The 12,879-nt window shown below is 38.6% G+C and overlaps 1 protein-coding gene across 1 annotated transcript; it reads left to right on the top strand.

The window, feature by feature from the left end:
• Nucleotides 1-1,126: 1,126 nt before the first annotated feature.
• Nucleotides 1,127-5,285, top strand: LOC136803548 (vesicular inhibitory amino acid transporter-like). Its single transcript, XM_067060288.1, has 4 exons — nt 1,127-1,571; nt 3,022-3,279; nt 3,759-4,177; nt 4,475-5,285. Exons 3-4 carry the CDS (start codon nt 4,018-4,020, stop codon nt 5,173-5,175), a joined length of 861 nt encoding a protein of 286 aa, XP_066916389.1. The 5' UTR covers nt 1,127-1,571; nt 3,022-3,279; nt 3,759-4,017; the 3' UTR covers nt 5,176-5,285.
• The last annotated feature ends 7,594 nt before the right edge of the window (nt 5,286-12,879 follow it).

Consider the following 12,879-nt stretch of genomic DNA (forward strand, 5'->3'; position numbering starts at 1 on the left):
GTTCAAAATTCTGTTTTTAAAAGAATCAATGTTATCAAAAAACTTATACTCTTTTGACTTCATGCGAGCCACAACATTGCAATTGATGTCAGCAAAAACAAAATCCACAGGACAATTTCCACCAACAATGAATTCTCTTGCTTTGTCGAGAAGATTGAGACGGTTTTTAGTGAGGTCGAGATAGACTTTAAAATCATTTGTAGTTTTCCTTGACTTATAAACATCTGTTCGTTTAGCAAAGGAAAAGAACTTCACTATGATTGTTTTTTTCTCTTTCCCAACCCGGTGGGCACGATCAATATCAGAATGCGAGATTTCAAGATTAAGTTTATTTTTGCAAACATTTACAACGGTATTCAAGCAATCTTTAGCACAGTGTGTCTCGATCCCATTTATCCTCAGACAGTATCTTCTGCTGTACTGTTCTTGAGAATCGGACTGCTTAGTAAGAAAATCGACTGAACTAGACAAAACAGCATTCTTATCTAGCAATTTGTTAACTGAGTCCTCCAATACAAAAACTTTGTTTTCCAGCTTAAGGATTCTTTCTTCATGATCCTGACCCTCAATCTCAAGAGAAGCAATCTTCCTGTCTTGGTCATCGATACGTTTAGCCATCTCAATAAACATTTCTTTGATCTCACTCACGTCTTCTTTGGAAGCTAAAGATTTCGACAATTTAAGAAGCTTTGCATCAAGTTTTGTATCTAATAAATCTCCATATTTTTCAACATCAGAAGAACTTCTTGTGATTTTGTTTGCTTGACTCATAGTTCCAATAAATCGAAAACAAAACCAGTAAAACAGCAGAATAAATGTATCAAAAAGATTTCATCCAATGTACAGCAAAAAACTAGCAAAAAACTATCAACACGCCTTCAAAGTTTTGACACGTCAGCAGAGCATGTCCTTCCTCTACCGATTCCGAATCAAAAAAAAAGGGGTGTCTTATCCAAATTTTTGAATAAATATTCTAAAATATTGAAAACGCTAATTTTCCTAAACAAAGAACAAATCTTGTTTGATTTGAAACAATATATTCTTGTTATGCCGAAAGTGTGTAAGCAGGCTCCAAGCTCCAGCAGATTAAGTAACTTAGCGATGCTAAGAAAATGAAGCGGCAAAATAACATCAAGTTAAGAGACACTAGCTAAAATAGTATCTGGAACAAAATGAGAATCAAAGATATTTGACTGGAAATTGGTACTCTGTAGTTGACTCGGTAATTCATTTCTGAAGTTGATAATATCTGCTTAAAAGACTTCGACCAGAAAGTTAGACTTTGAGATTTTAAAATTCAAATTTTGTCTGAATCGTTATGAAGAAAGGGTATGATGGAGCTGAATTATGGCCCTTTGAGTCATCGGCTAGTAGTACTGGAAGCAGTGTCCGGTCATCTGGTCGAAGGAGGAGAAGTGGACAAGTCAATAATACGGACAATAAACAACAAGAGACAAATCTAGATCATCCTGCTAAAGAGAAAGAAAAGACTGAAATGATAAGCGGAGATAATATGAAAAAACAACCAATCACTTACTCAGCTTTTGGCGTCACCATATCAACTTTTAAAGGTATCAAATCTTAAGATTTGAAAAAGTAACGGTTTTAAATTATAATGAGTTAATGTTATATATTTCAAGCGCGCGCTGAGTCTTAGCTCCGAGTCTAAGGGTTTAGATACAACGAAAGAAATACTTTACTTGTATTTTTTTTGATATTACAACTTTTGAAACGAACTTGGTTCAAACATGAGTGATTCTGAGCTTTATTGTCTTGACACCCGAGTCACTATCTCGACATTTAAAGGTACTATTTATATTTCAATATACATAATTTGCTACGGTTAGTTTTCTTTTTATTATCGCCATCCTAGAATCTAGGTCTTAAGGGACCTAAGTCGAGAACTCACAAAAACCCTCCCACCACGGCTCTCGATCAGCCATTACCGAGTTTATGTATGTGTGTTTTTCAGCGACGGAGACGGTAAGGTTCTAATTTGAGTAGATCCTGACCAGTTGAGGACGACGGTAAATCAGCACTTTTACCGTCCTCGATTTTGCGGGGCGGAATTGCAGGTTTTTCCAAATCGCTTCAGTCACTCTACCGTCCTCAAAAGTGCAAATACATAAACTCGGTATTGAGAAGTACCAAGTTCCTCAATCTCTAGCCCTGTTTCCTGTTTCAAAACATCAATAAAGGTGCTATACTTACTTACTCTGACGCTTTGGGTCAGCAGGACACCAAAGTAAGATTTCTCTTCTGTGCAACCAAAGGTGCAACAAGTTCTTACCACTACTCGGCCCTGACGCAGATCGGGACCACTCTTTTTATCGTTTTATTCCATAAATTGGGGACCAATGAACATAATCGAAAGATTAAGCTTAGAAATTACCGTCAATCTCTTTCTTCTTGTCTTCTTCTTACCTAACTCCTGGGGGCAATCGATTTAAAAACGACCGTGTGTGTGGCCAAAATCTAGGACTATAAACTAGACACTTACGGTGCATTTTTTGAAAGTTTTTGTTCATTTCAAGGCAAAATAGTCAGATTTTCCAAAAACTTTGCACAAGAAACTTCGTTTTTACACCATTAAAGTGTACTTCTGTTTTTTCGACCTTTACAATTCACCATTGGAAGCCTGAAGACGGGAGTGCCTGGCTATAGAATTTAAATCAAAGCAGTCTGTTAAGTTTCTTCTCATGGTATGTAAGGGTTCAGTCCCGGAAAAGGTTTTACCGAGAGTTAAAATCAATTAAGATATTAAGCCCTCCAATATCTCGAAACGGTCCTACAAATAGGGGAAGAGGAATCACTGAGCAGACTACCATTGCAACTTTTGAGATATGACCGTCGACTAATTTAGAAAGATTGATTATAAGTGGAGAAATCTAGTTACAAAGATCTCCAAGCCTTTTTCTCTAAGAGTTTTCAAGATTCTTTTTCATACTTTTACTACCTAAATTTGCAGTCTTCAGAATAAAGTATTTCAACCGTCACAAACCTTATATTTCAATTTTTCAGACCCTTTCGATTCATCGTCTTCACCGAAAAATTCAACAGTATCTCCATCGAACCTCTCAACATCCAAAGGGAAACCATCAACAAAAAACAAACACCACAAACAAAGAAAGTCAAAGAAAGATACAAAACATGAAAATCTCTACAAAGGGGTTGATGCAGATACCATTCCATTATTGGCTGGTAGAAGAGCGCGCTCTAATACAAGTGCTGGAAGCTCTTATGGATCTTCAAGATTGTCTTTCTTAGCTAGGGAATCAGGTATGAATAACTTAAACAACAGAAAAAAGTTTATGATTTAGACTGATAAATGGTGTATTTACCCTTTTGAAACTTAGAACATTTTAGATGATTTCATTATTTGAGTCTGAACCCTTTTCTCTGAGCCGTTAGCCCTTCCTTTAGCCCACCATCAAGTTACCACACATTTAAACAGTACTAAAACAAATTTGTAAGTCTGCGACCACACTCGGAGGTTACCTGAAAGATCCTATTTCAATAGCTGTCTATCCGAAGGTGGGGAAGGGTGCCACTCTTTCTCTCTGGATTGCTCCATTTTCTTTTGATTATTCTTTGTCTTTGGTAAGACCCGCTCTCCCCTTTTCAATTAACACTGACTAAATAGACTTTCTTTGATCTCGTTTTAACAGCTTTATCTGGTATTCCGATATGAAACATTTTGAGCAAATCATACTATAATATTTTCCCTAAAGCGACCTAATTTTTCTTCTTTATTTAAGGGAGCATCAATAATTTACGTGGAGATGGCACCAAGTTCCACGAAGAATCATTGAATAAATCCAACTTCTGCGCCTCATTATTCCTTCCATCACTTAGTTTCCAGTCCTCGCTACCACGTGGTCGACAAATTTTTGATGACACACGTGGATCTTCGAATTCAGTCATGGAATCGTTCGTCGAGAAATTGTATCCGGACCGTCGAGGAACCATCATGTTAGCCACGTGGAATTTGTTACCACCGGAAGTGCTGTTTTCACCATGCCATTTGCAGTCGTAATTGGAGGATATTTCTCGCTTGTCTTCATGCTGGTTATGAGTTTGATGGCTGATGTAAATGGGGTCTTATTAATCGATTGTTTATATGAAATCTCGCCCAATAGTGGAACAAGAAAACGCGTTCGAAAAGATTTTGCTGACATTTGAAGATCTGTGTGGGGGAGAACAGGTGCTTTTATTGTGCACTCCTTCTTGGTAGTTTATCTCTTCTTGGGGTGATGTCCTTAATATGTTGTTGTTGTCTAAAAGTGTATATTCACTGCTTCACACATGTACCAAGTTATCATTCGTTGCTTTATCGTGTTTATTTTCGATCCTGGCTTACCCAACCTTATTCATCAAACGACTGACCATTCTCGCTTACATCAGCTTACTCTCAATCATTATTATTTTATTCAGTATCGTTGCCTTAATCTTCGTTTTCATCCATGAACGTGATTCTTATGGTCACATAACTATAAAGATATTCCGTTCCTGAATATAGAGCGTTTCCCTCTTGCAGCAGGTATCATAATGTTTTCATGTATCTCGCACTGTGTTCTACCGCAAGTTGAAGGGAACCTTATGGACGCTTCAAATTCATCAAAAGTTATTCATATATCATATATAACATCAGTTTCAATCAACATTCTTATTGGTACATTTGGTGCACTCACCTTTGGTTTGAAGACTGAGAGTTTGGTAACTCTAAATGCAAGCCGTATGAATGAGATTATCAAAACGATTATTGGATTATCCTCCATCGGTTATTCTGTACTCAACTATCCTCTAAATATGTTCATAATTTGCGAAACTGTTGATAAAATCATCCACGATACAAAAATCGAGCAAAACAAGAAATACTATTATGCTTGGGTGGCTTTGACAAGACTTGTATTATTTGCATCGACTGTCGGTTTAGCACTTCTTATCCCATATTTTGGAATTCTTCTTTCGCTACGAGGCTGTCTCATTGGCACGTGCCTAGTTTTCGTATTCCCGTGTTACTTTCACTTGAAACTAAAATGGCAGCTGCTGTCATGGTTTCAAAAAACAGTGGAAATATTTTTATTGGTTATTGGAGTGGTGCTTGGATCGTGTTCTTTATATGGGACAATAACGAGTCTTGTCTACGCTTTTGAGACTGGCGTTGAATTGTAATCATAACATTTCTTTATTTTGTATACAAAAAAAAACACTCTAACATAAAGCCTGCGCAGGTCCCAATTTACAGACTTTAGAAAATTTACCAATACTTAGAATCTATTCTAAGAGACTGTCTACTAAAAAAGAATTTTAAAGAAATTTAAAGATTCAAAAAAAATTTCGACTGATGCATTATTATTACTACCCTGTCTCTTTACCCCGATGATACCCATGGGGGATTAGGCAAAGTTGGGTAAGAGGACATACCGCTGGTCAGGGTCCTTCTTTTAGGCAATGAAAATATGTGACTGTGTCCCGGGGGGGGGGGTACTTAGGCAAAATGGGTGCCGGGTATGTGCGAGCCATAAGGGTACCTTTTCTCATTCCTCAAAAGTCTCTCAAAGGGGTACGAATTCAAAAGTTAGTCTCTGAAAGGGTCCCAAAATCACGAAAATCAAAAATTTCTCTCTCAAAGGGTCACGATTTCCAAAAGTTTTGACCAAAATTTGGTGACAATCAAACCAAAATTTGGAAAAAATGGCCCAAAATTTAGGAAAAAGTCTCTCAAAGGGTCCCAAAATCACCAAAATTGTGTCTCTCAAAGGGTCGATTTTCGATTTTCGGCTCGGACATACCCGTCACCTCGCAAACCTAGTACCCCCCCCCCCGGACTGTGTCACAAATTTACTTAATTGTCAAAATGGGTATCTGGTAGGTTATGTTGGATAATATACAGGGTGGAAATTAGAAGAATTCTCGATTTTCATCTACTTTTAGTAATCTTTGTCACTTTTCACTATTTCTGTTTCGTTCTAAAAGTGGAACGTCCCCGTCGGCCGTCAAGGTTAGTCCCCCTGGGACTCCGTGGGCTCAATACACATAAGATGGTTGTAAAGAGGTAACACGCGAATGTGAGATTGATGTTATTGATACCGGTTGAGTCGTAAGTTTGGTGGTCAAGTTATAGCATTGATATAATTTTGCAACCTGTGTATTGGACTGTTTCAATAAATATCTGTTGGTGAAGTTATTGATGGCTATATAGAATCAATTAAGCATTAACCCCAAAGGACTAACCCATGGCGTTCTAAATCTGCTGAGGCTCTCGGGATAGGTCACAGAAACAAAAAAAAATTCACTTTTTGTACTAAGATTCTTGCTCCGCTGGACATTTTGTACATGCATCAATGCAACGAGTTCGAAAAATCGAGCCCCTGCAAAATCGTAAAGTAAACCAAGTAAACCAAATCTTTCAATTACACCAGTGTATTTACCAGAGAACTATCAACTCCAGTAGTAGAGTCCCCTCAGAACCAAAATGAATCAATGACCCAGGACCCATGTTTTTGGTAGGCTGGCGAATGAAAAATTAATTGCTATTTCTAGATTATAGACCGTGGAATTCTTAGCAAGCGCGGTGTATTGATTAGCGTAAATATGTACTTTAGGTGGCGAACTGAACTTTTCGAACTGCGAATTGTAATTTTTTGGTGCCTGGGACCGGCGAAATTCGCCGTTCGCCGGGCCTAAAATAAGACCCCTGAATGACCAGAATCGCCAACTCTATCAAAAGCTTCATAAAATAGATTTTTGCTTTTGCTTTTTTTGCTTTTTGTCATCTTACTTATGAAAAAGGGGTTATACAGTGAACCCTTTAACTACCAATGACGAGTATACTAGACATGGGCTATGTAGGAAGGCGAAGCCCTCCTGTAATGCCCAGTTTGAGTTAGAAATCGTCATTTTTGGTCTAACTCGTATTTGATTGGGTTTCATGGTCAAGCAAGAAAAAAATCAAAAGTGAGTCTTTCCAGCGAGATTTTAAGCCAAAAAGTCAAAAAGATGCAAAAATTTGACGAAAATATTTTAAGATTTTGACCGTTTTTTTACCATTCTTGGTCAACGAGTGATCCAAGAACCTCCAAATTTGACCCTGCTTTACTTGGTTCTGTCTACCAGCGAATTAGTTTGAAGTTTTACAACTGGGCACCTTTCTATCATTCAGGCAGGTCCGCGCAGCGGATTCTCAGCCATCCAACGAGCTATGAACCAGCTTCTAACTCCTTCTAGATCCGGAGATATAAGCCTTTAAAGTTTGAACTTGCGGTTTTCACAAATTAATTTCGAATTAAGTAGGTATAAGGTTTATATGGCTTTTGTTAACTGAAGGGACCATAAACTTGTTCGAGTTAAGGAGACATTCGACTTATAGACGTTCGAGTTAAAGAAACTCCATTGTATCTTAAAGCAGTTTTTTGGGTCACATCTTAAAGTATGAAAATTTTAGGCCTTAAAGAAGGTTTGATAACATAGGACAGGTAAGTCACGTCTTTGGTAATCATGTCACATCTCGGGACAGGGACACAGGGTACATCTTGGAATGTCAGGTCACAATTCATCAGGGCACGGTCACATCTTTGGATCAATCAGGCTTTTAAGGTGCTAAAGCTGACCGTCAGAAAGACATAGTCAAGGTTAAATTCCAAATTCATTCTCATATCTCTAAGGGATAAGAAAGAAAAAGTGACGTCATTAATAACTTGAATCGCAGCCCTGGGTGAAATTGTTTCAAATTTTTCTTCTTTTGAATAAGAATGGTTGCTTCCATGGTTTCGTTAAAAATATTCCAGCAAGGAACATTAGAGTGCCCTAATAACAGAAAACATAGTGTCTACAAAAGTTGCTCAATTTCCTTATTGTTGTTTTTCATTCTACATATGATGATCGCAATGGGTGTCATGAATGCTAGGGCTTCCAACTATTTTCTTAACAAGCTTTAAAGACTTCTTGATGAATTGCGGGGATAAGAAGATCGAAATAACATAAGGATGAAGAAATACAGAATCTTTCACCTGCGCAGAAGATCCGCCTATATGTTCTGATAATTTTATGTGGTGGTTAAAACAAGGTTTTTTTAGCTACGCTATACAAGTGTCCTTGGTTAAAATTATGATTGCTATCAGAATCGTATAGATAAAGAACTAAAGCAAAAAGTGGCAGGGTATGGAATGAAATATCATATCATAGCTTATCTATCTTTTATGTATGTCAAAAAATAGTCTGTAGAGGCAAGGTAAGGTAATTTTCTGTACCATATAAAAAACGAAGATGAAGTTGAACTGAAGAGTGTGGTAATACCGTACACAATATCCAATATCCAAATCAGGTCATCCTTTGTATACTCTCGTAGGCTTCTGCTCATCCTCTAGCGAAAAAGTTTCTTATAGGAAGGATAGGTCTGCGAATCAGACTAATACTCTCGTGGACTTAAAGGACTTGACCAAAGCGTCAACGGATGGCCTTAGATCACCGGATGGCCAAAAGTCACCTTATTTATTTTCTCATCCGCGCATCGCTAAAAGTCACCTTGGAAGACGGGGGTTCGGTTATCATCAGTTAGGGTCAGGGTTGGAGCTCGAGAGTCACAATAAAGGACCGAAGGTCCTCATAGGGGCACTCGTACCCTGTGACTTAACTTAGGATCCCGAAGGGATCCTTGTAGGGGCACTGGTGGTAGGGTTGGGAGTTTCATCTATATAAATATAAAGAGATTTGTCCGTTCGATATAAGTTCTTTCAAATTGTGCAATCTGGACGCGCGTTAGACGAGCGTGATTCAGACATCAGAGTAAAATATTGTGCAGTTTCCTTGCTACAGTATAGAAAATGTATTATAAACAAAGTAGCCTGGAGATCCATGCTATGATTTCTTATTCTATACTGATGGCGAAATATATAGCATGGTATGGGCTGACAGTTTGAATTTCCCATATCCTAATAACGGTTGAAAACACAGCCAATCAAATCCTGTTATTGTTTCACTGGTCACACTTTCTTAAAGAAAGCACAACTTCCGAAATTTGGTTTTTATTTTAGTTAGTGAGGACAGCGCTAAATTCGAATTTCCCACTGTAATTTTTTTGAGGCCAAAATCGGACTCACAGCTCTGACCCGTCAAGTATTCATCTGATTTAAAAAAAATACGCAGGCGGGTTCCTGTCTATAAACAAAGATGGCGGTCGAAAAACACTGAGAAATCAGAAAATCACTGTTTTTTATAGCCTGGGAATCCAAGCTCATAATCTTAGAAAAAACAAAAAATACCTCACCTCACAAAGTTCTAAAATTATAGAGCTTGGTGCAGGTAGATTAGTCTGATACAGAATGTTATAAACAGTCTGTGTGTGAACCCTTGTTGACAGACTTTCTGAACTTTGGAAACCCAGGCAAACACACATAATCAACTTACCATAAAAACTCTTTCACAAGCTCTAAAGACTTTCAAAACTACTAAAAACCACATATCAAAACATCAACCACATGTATTTAGACTTCCAGCCAACAGCCATTTTGTTTCTAAATCCTAAATGAATTTATGTTTTCATTTTCATTTGTTTTCCTTTTTTCTGCAGAGTCAGCTTTTTCCATAAATTATGCGTGCGCATCGAAATAATCAAAATGCGCGCAAAAGTACTGCTAAGTAATACGCCGAAAGCTGGCCAATCAGGCCGAACCTGCATTGCAGGGAAAAATCTCCCTGCAGGCGAGTTACCTGCGCCAAGCGTTAAACAAGCAGCAAAAATATCATAAACTAGACTGTGAAAAAAGTTTAACGCTTGGATTCCCAGGCTATGTTTTTTATGGTATTTTTGTTTGGTAGAGATATCTTGAGTCTCTTCTGATTCAATACATCTACAGGTAAAGGGGTATATAAATATTTCCAAAAAGCCACTGGATTTTTCTTTCAAGAAGTGTGCGTGTTTTTTTTTTAAGTAAAAAATTCTTTTCTTTCCATCCCATATCGCCATCATGTTTTTGGGGTTTTTGTCAAGCCCTCAAATCGCCAAGCAAGTGGCCTGAAAAACTTTGGACTTTAGGCTGTACCCCATGGGTCGTGTTTTCATGCAACCACTACCTTGAAATTGTGTAACTTGCATCAGTGAAGGGAAACTCGCATACCACGGTGAAGGCTTCTTCGTAAAAGCGAAAGACATGTATCTATTTTTCGGATCCGGCATGCGGGAATAGTGTCAGGACCTGCAGGCGACCAGGTAGGGTTGGGTATGGGTGTGGTTTGGGTGTGGTTACGTATCAGATTGGCTAGAAATTTGGTTATTATCAGTTAGGGCTAGGGTTGGAGCTCGAAACAAGCACTCTTTTGTGATTTTCTCTAAATATAGTCTGGTCTGCAGTTTGTACAATATAAATAGCCGTCAGAAACACTATCTCGGCATGAATCCGTGGCGCAGTGGATAAAGCATTGGGTTCCAAATCATCGGAACTTTGCATTTAGTGGGTTTGAATCCCACCGGTGGCGATCTGTCGGTAAGTCATTCAGTAAGTTGGAAAACATAGAAAATAACTCACATAGAATCAGAAAGTCAGAAAAACTACGACAGCTACGAACAAGAGACTGGAAAGTACGAAATAAGTCCAGATCTGTCTTTCGTCTTTACGAAGAAGCCACGACCTCTGTAGTCTGAGAAATCCTTCTAATTGCCACGCTTAAAATTCCGAGATTTAAACGCGTAATTGCACGGCTATCAAATTGTAAGGTTTTTAAAACTGTTTTTACCTATCAATTTCATGTTCCAAATAATCTAAATCAGTATTATAATCATTGCTTACATTGAGATACATCATTTACAAGTTATTAGAAAAGAAATGAAAACACTTTTCGTTTGTGCGAGCTCAAAATAGACGATTTTCCTCGAGTTTTCTCGGAAAAAAATCTGGAATGCTTGGTCAATTTTATGCAAAAAAAGATTCCAATTCAAAAATCAGTTTTTGTCCGTTTGACCATGGTAGGATGCGCACTCGTCGGGATTTTTTGCGCGGAACGAGGAAGAATTTACAAAAATGAACTTCAAGGCATTAGTACTTACCTTTAAATCATCCAAATGTGTTCGTTCTTTTTTTTAAATCAATCAGAAATTATCAGGGAAACAAGTAAAAAAAAACTGCATCAAGGTATCTATTTTGGGGATTCTGCACTTGTTCGACAGTACACTTGTTCGACAATACATTTGGTCGACAAATCGTGAAAATTGTCGGCCAAATGTATTGTCGAACAAGTGGGAAGATCAGTTGTCAGACTTCCCAGTTGTTCGAAATCCCACTTGTTCGACAATACATAAATTGTCGAACAAGTGGGTCGTCGAACAACTATATGATCAGTTGTTCGACAATGTAATTGTTCAACCATACGTTTGTTCGACAATACAGTTGTTCGACTTTTATGCCGATATATTGTCGAACAACTGAGATGTCGAACAAGTAAGCGTCGACTAGTGTTAAAGGACTCTCAAATGACTTCAAAAGTCATTAGTATATCATTAATAAAATCAATTATTGCATACGCAACATTATATACATTTTAATACATTTTTCATTACGTCATCGTCCCTTGAGACTCTTTTCGCCCATAGTCACATTTTCTGTTTTGTCACTCTCACTTTTTTGATGGGGAAGTCCTTGACATCAGTTGTCATCCAGGAATCACCGTTGATCCATCTCGAACTGTTGTTGATGTCGAAAAGCTTGCAACCACGACGTGTTGGAAGGTCGGCCAACATTTGCTTTGCATCAGTGATGTACATTTGAGTAGTGGTGAACATTATAAAGCTGAAATCTGATTGGATGATATCAATATATACGATATAGATTAAAGACACCTTAAAAATGCGTGCTTGTCGTACTTAGCGTTCTCTATACATCAAACAATTACTATCATACTCTCCTTGAAACAGACGTAGAAACGTGGTTGTCTGACATGCCCACTAAACAATGTTTAGTCATATACCCTCGAAGTCCGTGTTTGCCGTGCTCAGCGTGTCCGTCAAAATATGTTTACTCGTATACCCTCGCAGTCCGTGCTTGCCGTGCTCAGCGTGTCCGACAAAATATGTCTAGTCATATACCCTTGAAGTCCGTGCTTGCCGTGCTCAGCGTGTCTGAATTGTCAAAGAAAATCCTTACACCCTACCTTTACTTTACACCCTACTCATATACACCCTTCACACACACTTGGCACATACACCCCCCCCACACACACAGTGCCTTCATATCGCGTGTTTGCCGTGCTCAGCGTGCTCATCAAACGATGTTTAGTAATACACCCTCAAAGTCCGTGCTTGCCGTGCTCAGCGTGTCCGATAAAATATGTTTACTCATATACCCTTGAAGTCCGTGCTTGCCGTGCTCAGCGTGTCTGAATTGTCAAAGAAAATTCTTACACCCTACCTTTACTTTACACCCTACTCATATACACCCTTCACACACACTTGGCACATACACCCCCCCACACACAGTGCCTTCATATCGCGTGTTTGCCGTGCTCAGCGTGCTCATCAAACGATGTTTAGTAATACACCCTCAAAGTCCGTGCTTGCCGTGCTCAGCGTGTCTGACAAAATATGTTTAGTCATATACCCTTGAAGTCCGTGCTTGCCGTGCTCAGCGTGTCTGAATTGTCAAAGAAAATCCTTACACCCTACCTTTACTTTACACCCTACTCATATACACCCTTCACACACACTTGGCACATACACCCCCCCCCACACACACAGTGCCTTCATATCGCGTGTTTGCCGTGCTCAGCGTGCTCATCAAACGATGTTTAGTAATACACCCTCAAAGTCCGTGCTTGCCGTGCTCAGCGTGTCTGAATTGTCAAAGAAAATTCTTACACCCTACCTTTACTTTACACCCTACTCATATA

The sequence above is a fragment of the Clytia hemisphaerica genome, unplaced genomic scaffold (assembly GCF_902728285.1).
Source record: "Clytia hemisphaerica strain Z4C2 unplaced genomic scaffold, Clytia hemisphaerica genome assembly, whole genome shotgun sequence".
NCBI classification, from domain to species: Eukaryota; Metazoa; Cnidaria; class Hydrozoa; order Leptothecata; family Clytiidae; genus Clytia; species Clytia hemisphaerica.